Source organism: Leptopilina boulardi, unplaced genomic scaffold, assembly GCF_019393585.1.
Source record: "Leptopilina boulardi isolate dan_hultmark-lab unplaced genomic scaffold, ZJU_Lbou_2.1 LbouV2_367, whole genome shotgun sequence".
Lineage (NCBI taxonomy): Eukaryota > Metazoa > Arthropoda > Insecta > Hymenoptera > Figitidae > Leptopilina > Leptopilina boulardi.
Window position 1 is genome coordinate 1,678,187 of NW_026137937.1, and position 12,858 is coordinate 1,691,044.

A 12,858-nucleotide genomic window follows, 5' to 3' on the forward strand; every position below is an offset into this window, starting at 1 on the left:
CATAAATATTTACAATCCTCGGTTTTTAGTCATATATAATATAATTATATATTTTTCTCGTCCCAGAAGCAATTTTATATATACAAGCAACAAGAAATTCATAAATAAAGAATAAAATGTGAATATTGGATCGTAAATACCTTTCTCTTGATAACTGAAAGCTTCAACAAAAATTCCAACAGTAAAACAAGAAAATTATTTTTTTTTAGATTTGTTTTTAATACTTTTCCATTAAATTTATTTCGCGACTTTCCAATTTAACAATCTTGGCAATGAAACATCTCTGATTTTGCATAAAGAAAACAGTTTTATTTAAAAAAAAAAAAATTTTCAAATAAAATTATAAAATTACATTTAAATTGTTTTATTGAAAATAAAGACAATAATTGCATACTTTGTTACAGATATTTAGATAATTATGCAGAACCGTTATGTTTTTCCCAATTTTTGTAAATTTTTTATTTATATTTTTTGGAGTATTTTACATTTTACTTTTTATTTATCTGAAATATGAATTCTGTATAATTGCATTAATCCATTTTCAACGAAAACCATTTTTCTAATTCAAAAATATTAATTTTTTCTTCTGTATATATGCTTCTTTTTCTATTCTATTCTTCGTTATAATAATAATTGTTCTTCTTATTTCTTTTAAACTGTAAATTTGGTCAATTAGAGAAAATTTCCAAGTAAAAGAAGTACTTAAAAAGTGAAAAGTACCAGGACTTCCTGTAGGATCAAAGTAAACCGCCTTTGATTGAAGTATACAAAGAAGAGTGACATTTGCTTGTTACCCTACTTGGTAAAACTGTTGGTTAAAAAAAAAAAAAGAAAAAGGATCTTTAAAGAAGTTCAAAGAGATTCGAAACTCTTCACCGGAAATTGGGCAGCCTTATATATGTATATATATATAGGAAATGTGAAGAGAAACTTCAATGAACGGACGCCGAAAATGAGGTCGTGAACATGCAAAAAACGCTTTGTCTCAGCGGGCTTTCTTTGTCAACCCTCTTTCGATTTTATATATATTATATCCTGACACCTTCCACGTGACTTTTAACGTCTCAAAAAATGTCCGTCCTTGAGTTTGCACGTAACTCTCCCGTCTCCATTTATATATACATACAACAACCAGTAGGCAATCGAAGAGAAAAGAAGATACATAGTGTTTGAAGGGTGGCTATTTGGAGCCACCCTGCTGGTCGAGACTAGTAGCGGCTCGTTTTATCCCCGTCACAGGACATACATAGATCACTGGGTGTCGTTCTGTTTACCACAAACGTCCAAACATCGAACGACTTTGGATCTATTAAAGTCGACCCAAAAAAAACGCCAAGTTTTCTACTAAATCGAAAGATAGGTGACAAGGGCGCAGGTAAATACCTGAGAGACACTAGTATGGGATCCGAATGACTTTTCGGGGGATATAACCATTGATGTGAAACCGCTTTTCGGGGGCGTGCCATTGGGACTTGATTTTTTGAACTCAGGTCGAATATAAGCTCAAGCTTCCAGTAAATGTATATATCCTTCGTATATATAGGTTCCCGTCCGATCGTATCTCGCGGCAAACGTAACATCCAAGCCTCTTGATCTGCCGACTTTGACCTTCTCGACTCTTTTTTTTTATTCCTTTTATTTCGTTCTCTTCCATCTTCTTCAGTCTTTGCCTCCTCCATTTCGAAAGTCATCTTTCTCGATATATAGTTCTTCTTCTTCTTCTTCGTCTCTACACAGCATGGCACACCATGTACCTATACACACGTTTTCTTCGGTCCATTAGTCGGCAACGTCTCATTCCTAAATGGCTTCCTCAGGTTCCCTCGACAGCTCGTCGATAAGACACTCCATACGAGAGAGGACATTACAAATATGTCTCGTCTACGATTATATACAAGCCATGGACACCGTATATATATATATATATATATATATATACAATTGATATGTGTCCTTGGATCAAGATAAATTAGAATGTCAGTTCACGACACGCTTCTAATTACGAATCGAAATATTTGTTATGTATAAATATATATATATATATATACAATCGCATTCACTGGTGTCCATTTCTCTATAATGATCCTTGACTTCACTGAAAGGTTACTCAAAAATCGTTTGCCTTGACTAATAGTTAGCTGTTTCGGGACGGAAATTGATTGGAGATAGATAAGTTAATGTTAATACAATGTTTTTGTATTCAAAAAAGCTCTTTAAACTATGCACATCAAAGGGAAATTTTTTTTTTTATTTACAAAAGAAAATTCCTCTTTGAGATACAACTTTTTCTCTCAAGTGCAGAACCTAACGGAGATGTCTATACATTTTTTAAGATAAAATTAAGGAGGTTCTATCGTAAAGATAATTAACATTACCATTTTAATCAAATTTGGTGCACTGGTATAGATGCTTTTTTAATGATGAAATTAAATTTTTGAGACCTCTGGTAGATATGTACTGGAGAAAAAAGTTAATTACAATTTATTTCAAATAATTATGGATGATCTATTTTTTCAGAAATCTTTCGTTAAATAATAATTTTTCTCATTCAGTTCAGATAAAAATCACAATTTTGATCCAATTCAAAACATCAGCAAAAATGTTAAATTTTATAAATATATGTATTTTTTCTTTTTCTTCATCTTCTATTTTTCCCATTTATCGCTCTACATATTAGCTATTTTTTCTAAGAATTGCGAGCTTTTTTCAATAAGAAATACGCTCTTTTAAAATTGTAAATTCATTTTATTTTACCTGTACATATAATCATTATTCACCCATTTGCTGATTATTATCTTTGAGAGATTTGCCTTTGATTTCTGGAATTTTCCAAAAGACAATCAACGATGTAACAAGACAAATTGTTGCGTAAGCCAAAAAAGGTGAATGATCGCCAAAATTTTGCTTAAATATCACGTAACCCAATGTACCAATGAAGCCAAAAAATGATCCTAAAATCGAGCCAAATGTCATTGCAGCACCTTTAACGTGCAATGGAAAAAGTTCACCTTGCAATAGATTTGTAATAGGTGCCACACCCAATGTATAAACAATTCCAAATAAAATTAATGAAACTAGTGGAAGCCACGTCACTGACGACACATCAATTTTGAAAGAATTTTTCAATAGAAAAAAAATTCCAAGCACACTCAAAGATAATGATTGTATCAATGCTGTTGATATAAAGAAAATTCTTTCACTCACATGTTCAGTGATGTAAATTTCAATAACACCTGCACAGAATTGAAAGAAATTGAAAATCATAAAACCATATTTAGAATTTAGAGGACTATCAGAATCATTTAGTATTTGTTCCGAATATCCATAAATAGTGTGGATACCAGTCATTTGATGAGTTAATTCTAAAAGAACAAGAATCATCAGACTCTTTCGATATTGAATGTTGCGAAATAAATTCTTTAAAGATACTTTTCTATTTTTCTCATCTTCAAGAATGACGAGTTTTATTTTTAAAATATCAGATTCCACCTTTTTCGTCTCAATTACACCTTTCAATTTTCTTAAACACTTGATAGCTTTATCATCTTTATCCTTGATAAAGTAAAAATATGGACTCTCTGGTATGAACCAATGTGACAGGCAAATTATAATGACCGTTATAAGAATCATTAAATTCACTGAATTGTATGTGACAAAAGAAGCAATTAGAGAAAACAAAAACATACCTCCTTTATCAATCAACGGTATAATGATTATAAATATTTCTTTAAAATTATTGTCGAAAATTTCTGTTAAATAAATTATTATACATCCGGTGAATATTGCTTGGGAGATACCACCTAATAGACGTGCTACACACAAACAGATATATGAATCAAATAAAAAAATTAGAAATAAACCCATTAGGCCAATAATAATTGACAAGGTTATTGAGAATTTTCGACCAATTCTGTTAAAAAAGAGGGGATTTAACAAATGTCCAATTGTTTCGCCAATGAGGTATATCGATACCATCCAAGCTGCTTGAATTTCAGAAATTTGTATTGGCGATTCCACACTTATTAAATAGGGCAATGATGAGGCAGTCCAGACTTGATAGCCGCTGTATTGAAGTCCTCCAAGGCAAGCTGTAACATATAAGTATATATAAACACAGGAAAACCTAGCAAAAATTGATAAATAATAATGTAGAAATAATAATAATATTTCTATATTGGTAGCACTGGGGGATTTTAGTAAAATTTAAAAATTTCGCGCCATTAAAGTTTTGTATTATATGGTTGGCACTTGTACTTGATAATAACTCACAAGATTCTTAACCTAAAAATTCTGCAATTTGCTTTTTGTAAATTGTCGTAAATATAAAGTCAAATTTTTTTTAGTAATATACACGTATAATTTTTTATTTTTCCACTATATAAATAACACTTAAACCTCGAACTTAAAATAACAATATACAATTTTTATTCAATTATTATATTATTTGAGCAGTTCAAAATAATCCTTATTCAATATATTCCCATTAGTAAACATTAAACTCACCACAAATTCCAACTGAATATTTGTAAAATTTATTTTCCTTTTCCACTGTTATTTCAGAAGAAACATTCCTATTTTCGTTTAATGATCTTGGATCTATTTTACTTTTTAAAAATAATTCAAATTTTTTTGTAATCTTCATATTTGAAGTATTATTTGTGTTATAACTTGTAAACCTTGCAAAACTAAGTTTTCCCGTTGTATATTGTATATTTACTACTTCGTGCGTCACAATTGCCAATTACGCAAGAATGAAATATATTTAACGCAACGTTGTTTCATTTATCTAAAAATGCATTATTGTAAAAATGATAGTGCACTGAGTATTGTCACAATAGAAAAACATATATAACGTTTATTAGTATATAATAAGTCAATAATTTTTTCGATATATTAAGAATAATAAATTATAGAATAATTTTTAAATTCATGACAAAAAAATTAGCATATAAAATTGATTTAATTGACAAAATAAATAAATTATAAAAATTTTTTTTTTACAATATCTTCATATTTTATATTTAAATGCCGCTAAGTGATAAATTCTTATTACTATCATTTTTACAATATCTTCAATAATTAGAGATAAAAAAAATAATGTGATTTCATTTCGCTAATTCCGTGATCTAATTAAGCGAAATACGCGACCTAGTTTCGTTATCTAATATCACGGATTGCGTGCCCTAATTTCGCGAAATAGGTGATCTAATTTTGCTATATTCCGCAATATAGTTTTGCGGAATCCGTGATATAATTAAAAGAATTCCGCGACCTAATTTTGAGGAATTCGCAACGAAGTTTTGCTAATTATCTATAATATCGCGTATTGAGTGCTCTAATTTCGTAAATTCCGTAATCTAATTAAGCTGAAATATCCCAACTAGTTTCGCAAAATTCGCGTACTTGCTTCGCGAAATACGTGATTTAATTTCGCGCATCTCGTGATATAATTAATTGAAATCTATGATTTAATTTCACGAATTCTGCGATCTTGTTTTGCGATATTCGTGATCTAATATCGCATGCATTGCATATGTCCTAATTTCACGAAATCTGCGACTTTGCTTCGCGGAATGCGTGATTTAATTCCGTGAATCTCGTAATTTTATTAAGTGAAATCTATGATATACTTTTGCGAATACCGCAATCTAATATCATAGAATTTGTGCTTTAATTTTGCGAAATGTGTGACTTAGGTGCAGGGTACACGTGATCTTATTTCGCAAAATGCGCGACCCCCGGAAATAGTTATCAAATTTCACAAATTTTGCGAAACAAGATCGCAAAATTTGTGATACAATATCGCGGATTGAGTGCCCTAATAATTTCACGAAATTCTCGATTTTGCTACGCGGAATGCGAGATTTAATTTCGCAAAATCCGTGATCTTGTTTATCGGAATCCGTGATTTAATTTGGCGAAATTCGCGATTCACACATTTCGCGAAGATATATCTTCGCGAAATGTGTGATTTAATTTTGTGAAATTTTGATCTAATTAAGCGAAATCTGTGACCTAGAGTTTCGCGGAATCTACTGTGATCTACTTATGCGAATTCCGCTATACTAATATCGCGGAATGCATGCCTCAATTTCGCGTAATCTGCTATTTAATTTCGCAAAATCTACAACATAGATTGGCAAAATACACGTGATCTAATTTTGCAAAATTCGCGGCTTAGTTACACGGTATGCGTGATCTAATTTCGCGGAATTTTTACCAGTGCTGTGTCAGTACTGTTGACCACAAAAATTTAGTAAGGACTCTAAATTACTATCAACAAAATTTAACATTTTTTCGTATACGTAAAGCGCTCTATTTCAAAAAATACTTACACGGAGAGACCGCTGGTTGGAAAAATTACTAAAAAGATTTACAAGTAGCGGAAATAAGGTTACTTTGTCATATATTGCTGTAGGAAATCGAAAATTCTATTAGCAGCATACTTAATAAAACCTCTATACTATAGTAAAATTGCACACAAATTGGAATAGAAATTACTATAGTCTACAGTTTTATTAAGTATGCTGCTAGTAGAATTTTCGATTTCCTATAGCAATATTTGACAATGTAACCTTATTTCCGCTACTTGTAAATTTTTTTAGTAATTTTTCTAACCGGCGGTCTCTCCGTGTACGGAAATGATGAGTTACTATAATATAACATCGCAGGTCCTCCAGAGAGAGAAAGATAATCGCAGAAAATGTTTAAGAATTATATTGAAACGAAACAAAAGAAATATTAAGAGAAAAAAATATTTGAAATTATCCGAAATATGTTAATTTGTGAAAATTAATGTTTCTATTATAATTATAAAAATTCTATGTTGTTTCTATGTTCTCATTACGAACTGCAACAAAAATGAGTTCAGGTTTTTTTTATGTAAAACAAAAAAAAATATGATATTTTTAAAAAAAATGTTAATAATAATAAAGACGATGACATTCGGACAAAATAGATTTTAATAAATATTATTCTCCAATATTTTAATTATTTTAATAATTCATTAAAGAAAAATTATACTATTTTTCTTATGGGTCGAACAATAATATTGTATTGTTGCTCGTATCGAGATTATTAAGTTGAAATACTGTTATATAGCGTATCATGAATATACATAATAATTGTTAATTATATGCAGCCTACTTTAACTGCATTTTTCCGAAAGTAATGTGTTTATGCATATATATTGCAATATATTCTAATTGCTCACCAGTGGTTTGCCTCCTTAACATTAACCTGAAGTAATATCGTAGAGATAACGCATTTTAATCTACATTGTATGATATATACATATATAGTATATGTATACTTATAAACATCAGGTACTTGTTAATAAATGCATACGCAGTTATCTCTTGGAATATGTGTCTTGGACAATTAGTTGTGATTTGTTGTCATGAACAAGTATGGTATATATACATTGATGAAAATGGCGCAGTAAAGTGAACTGTTATCGACTGATACCTCCTCAGTTTAGTTTAAACATGCTCATCAATCGTATAAGTACATGTTATATATATATGTATACATCAGACATAATGTAGCGCAATATAAGATAAGTGCCTTAAAAAATTATTTTTATAAAATTACATTATTAGGATTCATTACTTGACATATATAAATTTTACATTTTTTTGTTACAATTTATATATTTTTTCACGCATAAAAGTGTCTTAAATTAATATTAAAATTTTTATTATTTTTTTATTACTCTTTTTTATATTAAAAAATTAATAATTTAATTTTTTTCAAAAAAAAGTTATCACTTATTTCCGAGATATAGTGTATATATATTATATTTCCTTTGGTTCCACGAGGAGTGAAGGTTTGAAAGGGGGCAGCACTAACAAGACCTCGGAGAAACTGTTGGGAAGCTGGACAGCTGTCGGTGTTAGATGAGAAAAAAAAGATGAAAAAGAGAATGATAGACATATATATATACGAGGTGCACCAAAAGGCCCTGGATTCTCTATTCCCACGCGACATAATGCCACATGAGATACATCCCCTGCGCCTTTTTTCATGGACCCTCCCTCTCATTCTCTCTTAGTGTCGAAATAACATTAGCTGTTTTACCAAATAACAAGATTTATCATGTTCGCCCTAAAAAAAAAAAATAGTAAGAGCAATTCCAAAATATAGACTGACATTTACAAGGGATTTTCACTCAAACATATTGGGTTCATTGCTTTTCAAGTATATTATATTATATGTCTGTTGCTATCCGCAATGGGGCTGAATTCTCGATACCTCTATATATATATATACTACAGATGTAGAAAAAAAACTTTATCCCTTCATTAATTCACAACTTAAGTCAAATTAGTCGATAAATTCCGAAAAAAATCCCTCATTTCAGTCAATAATCAAAATTTGAAATATCTCTGCATATTTATTGGGCCTGTTCACACAAAATACGTAACGCTTCCAGGGGGGAGGGGGGGTCAGGCTATTTGTTACGGACATCAAAAAAAATGGCGCTAATGTATTTAACTGACCGTTACATGGGAGTTGGGGGGGGGGTTGAAATTTCAAAAAAAAAGCGTTACGTATTTTGTGAACAGCCCCTATTAGTCCAAATCAAAAATCTACATACAAAATAAGTCGAGAATAAAAATCTGTATATCTATATAATCACTGAAAAAACGCTGAATAAATTTTGTTGTGGATAATTTGAGGTAACCAATGCTAATTCACATAGACGGTGGCGCCCCCAACTAGGATAGAATTTGTTGCAGATAATTTTTATACCGATTTTGAGGTAAAAATTCTACTTTTTTTAGTGTAATTAAGGGGGATGGGTCAAAAAATTAAAGTTCAAAATGTATTCGATTTTCTGCAAAAAAAAAAAATAAATTACTGTGTTTAAAAGTTTTAATTTCATTAACAACTGATGGTAATTGGTTCAGTATGGAAACAGAAAAAAATTCTTCGAAACATGAAACAGAAAGCAGAACCCACAAAAGTTTGAAAACAATTTCATTGTGAAAGAGATGAGCTTTTGAAGGACGAAGTATTCAATGTCAGACTACGAGTTAAGGATGTCCATCATTAAACCAATTTTTGTTTTGAAGGGGGGCATAGAGTCACGTGTATACATTTATCAGCGACGAGGAATGCCCTTGCACTTGTGAGTGAAGGAACAAACCAATCTGAAAGGTGGACGAAATGATTAGGCGGCAACGAAGAAGAAAAAGAGGTCTCATCTCGCCTCGACGGGTAATTGTTTTTAGAGAAAGAGAGAGAGAGAGAGAGAGAGAGAGAAAGATAGCTGGTTGGTCCATTCGTTAGTTGGCGTTTGTGGATGACCACCTAGGACGCGCGGTTGGAGAGACCCTCTCAAAGCGCCGTCGGGATTATGACCATAATGGTGCCCGTTTGTCAAAACACGTCAAAACACAATTCTGACCACGAAAATCTTCTTGGTGTACGCGGTCACGCCCCGCGATGCATCATAACTCTATATCTCTTTCTCTCTCTCTTCTTCTTCTTCTTTGCTTCTTCACACGTGCGCTCTTCTTCGTTTCTCATATATATACAAGTGCGAAAGAGAAGTCCAAGATGCAGATGCACCTTCACCTTGCCGAGTCACTGAACTAACATCATTCTCCTCACATTTAGAAAGTTTAACTTCTTTTTGGTCCTCTTTAAAATCGTTTGTCATTCCATTCACTTCACGTGAATGTTTTGCTGCAGTAGCGCGCTAATAGAATATATTTTGACGTGTTTACGCTTTTCGTATGCATATAAATATACGTATACCTATATTACATGCATTGTTAATTATTATCAATTATTTTCAACAATTTTCATTCATTAACGGAGGAGATGATTCCCGTCGGTGTAATTTGTCATGTGTCAAATTACTGGACATTGATACTAATTTTTCATTCTAATAAACTTTATTAATGATCGAAATCATTCACTGTAATCTATACATTACATGCGTATATATATGTTGCTTATATGTGATTATTTTGTAAACTTTATTGTATTATTAAAAGGCGTTCGTATATCATTTGTCTAACAGCCGCATTTCCTCAATTTAATGATTATTTTTACGATTTGACAGCAATTTTACTAATTGGATAATTAATTATAATTTTTACGATTGAGTTTTTAGATTATTATAGTTCTCGGGCATAAATTGAAAAGTATGCCTGATGGGGTACTGACAGTTATCCTTTTAATTGACCCAGTTTGGAAGATTTTTTTTTATTTTAAATAAATGACAACATATTCAACATGTTTGTATTAAGTCATCACTCAGCAGAGAAAAAAAATAATTCGCATACATGACCTTGTTATCGTAGACGAGAAAAAAAGGTCCGATTTAGATGATATTAAATTGAATATTTAAAAATTTCACCGCTACTGAGATTCGAACCTTGAATATGCGCGGCGATATAGAATAACTCGAAGTATATGGCGCTTACACATCTTGGCCACATATCCATGTTGAAATAAATAGGAAATAAAAAAAATTTTTACGATTTAGATTATCTTTTTACAATTTTTCATCATTTGTTTCTACGATTTAGTATATATTTGTTTACGATCCTGCTTTATATATATATATATATATAATCTAAAAATCATCAAAACAAAAAAATTTATTTCATCTCAATTATAATTTGAATTGCTCACTTATGTGATATTTCCATTTAAAAATTCCAAAATAATATATGCGGGCAAAAAAAAACTCACTCTTATCTTAACCATATTTTTTTGTTGTATTAAAAGCAAAGAAGTAATTTGTGAGATCGCGCGAACAAAGGTGCTTAAAGATCAACTAATCCCGCGCAACTCTGACTTTATCAGAACAACTTGCGTGTTTCTCAGCACATATATATAAGTGAGTATATATACTATACTATATGGGTCTTCTTATCGCACGATTAGGAGTTGAACGTTATTAGGTGACGGAGATCGCGTGGCTCACTCTGGGTGCGCCGACTCTTATATGCCACCGACGATATAATGACTTCTGGTCACGTGACTGGCCGCCGTCTGCCACGTTGAATGTTTTAAGAAAATAAGAAAACGTGAGAGTCTATTACTTTATAAGGCTCTTGAAAGTACAAGTGAAGTTGAGTGATTGAAATGATGCTGAATGATCATATCATTGCACCAGTGATACACACCCGACGATTGCGGTTGAAATTGGCATGTATATACGTGCTGTAATTTAAGATATGCAGCAATCGCTCACAAATTCACTATACCGCGTGTGTTCAAGCCAATAATCATAAAATTGATACAATTACGATGAAACAAATGTACATGTCTTGTATTTCTTGTTCGATCATAAATATCTCCTTCACATTTATCACTTTTTCTCTGAAACTATATATATAGAAACTTAGATTATTTAATTACTATATATATATATATATATATATATGGTATATATAAAAATATATGGTCCAGATTAGGAGTTTATAATATCCTCCATCATAATCGTAAACATGTCTCATTTATCGGAAATAAAACTTTAATTATAAATATATACGACAACTTGAAATATCCAAGAATTCCAAAAGGTTATATATACTTAAGAAACTCTATAAATGAAGATAATAATTTTCATCAAACGATATCTTTTATATATATATATATATATATATATATATATATGATGGAAAAAAATGATTTTTTTTATAATTTTCTTCAACTCCCGAAGTTGTAGTGTCTCCTTGATTCTGGTGTGTGGCATGGTATTCCCGCAATCTGATAAATTCTTGAACCGAACCTTTTACAAGAAACTTGATGCGCGCGGTTGTGGCAAAACGATACCAAGAAACGAATGTTTATGTCGACATTGGGGCTAATTACGAAGCGCGCGAGACGAGAAAACGCTTAACGACGTAAAGAAGATTAGGGGAAGAAGATTGAGAAAAAAGAAGGTGGTGAACGGTTATAAGACTCCCGAGACGTAAAACCTCCACCGAAAGGGATAACTTGGTGCTTGCATTAAAAAGGAGTAAAAACAAAAAAATAAAAAGGGAAAAGAAAAACAAGTTCGAAAGACTGGGTGGCAGGGTAATCGATACGCTAACGAGCTAGCAGTACACAGCGTGCGCGTTCATTGTTGTGTCCGTGTATGTGTATATGCTATATACTCCTCTGAGGTTATATGGCATGGTACCTTGTAATCTCGTCCACTTTGCTCGAAGCGTCTCTTTTATCGCCGCATCGCTAAACTAAACTACATTTTCAATCTAATAAAGTTGCACAAGAATACCAAACATTGCTTCTTCCATCATACGGTACATACAAACTGAAACGGATATATATTTTTTTAGAGGTTATGTTATTAAACAGTAAATACAATCACGAAGTAGTATAAGGAGCTCCCACTTCCCGGAATAATCATGTCAATGTTTTCCAATATTCTGTTTCGGCTTGTTGTGTTAGCAAAACTATATAGCGCATCTGTTGTAAAAATATCGCAACTCGAACTAAACCTTCTCTATATAAAAACACACGGAACACTCGATTTAAAAGACACACAATTCATTTTCAGCTATTATACTCACTTGAGTTGCAGTACTTTTCCCTGAAGACAGCGCTAGTATCGGTAACCCAACACGGCGAAATAGAATTGGAAAACAGTTACCATATTTTTATTTGAAATTGCCTATACAGTATGGGGGCTAATTCGTGAATGCAACATTCGTTATTTATCGATTCTGATTGGTTGATTAATATGTAATATCTATTTACTCCGCTAGAGGCCTCTAAAAAATAATAATTTTCAGCTGAGTAAACAAAACATACAACGAATCATTTTGTAAACGTTGAAAAGCGTTCCATATTGGATTGTCCGCAGGATTTGGGAGATAAATCATGAAG

The 12,858-nt window shown here is 31.6% G+C and overlaps 1 protein-coding gene and 1 long non-coding RNA gene across 5 annotated transcripts in view; one reads left to right on the forward strand and one right to left on the reverse strand.

Moving 5' to 3' along the window:
- The window catches only part of LOC127287024 (uncharacterized), a 113,463-nt gene that overhangs the window by 35,828 nt on the left and 64,777 nt on the right, over window positions 1-12,858 (forward strand). The window lies entirely within an intron of this gene.
- On the reverse strand, window positions 598-4,728 carry LOC127287014 (facilitated trehalose transporter Tret1-like). Its single transcript, XM_051313710.1, has 2 exons — window positions 4,504-4,728; window positions 598-4,088 (listed from the first exon to the last, which is right to left on the reverse strand). Exons 1-2 carry the CDS (start codon window positions 4,640-4,642, stop codon window positions 2,770-2,772), a joined length of 1,458 nt encoding a protein of 485 aa, XP_051169667.1. The 5' UTR covers window positions 4,643-4,728; the 3' UTR covers window positions 598-2,769.

Excerpts from the sequence above, each read along its gene's own strand:
- LOC127287014 (XM_051313710.1), bottom strand. The coding sequence starts at position 4,642 with ATGAAGATTACAAAAAAATTTGAATTATTTTTAAAAAGTAAAATAGAT. Across the intron at positions 4,089-4,503 it reads ATATTCAGTTGGAATTTGTG|CTTGCCTTGGAGGACTTCAA; the intron begins GTGAGTTTAATG and ends TATATGTTACAG.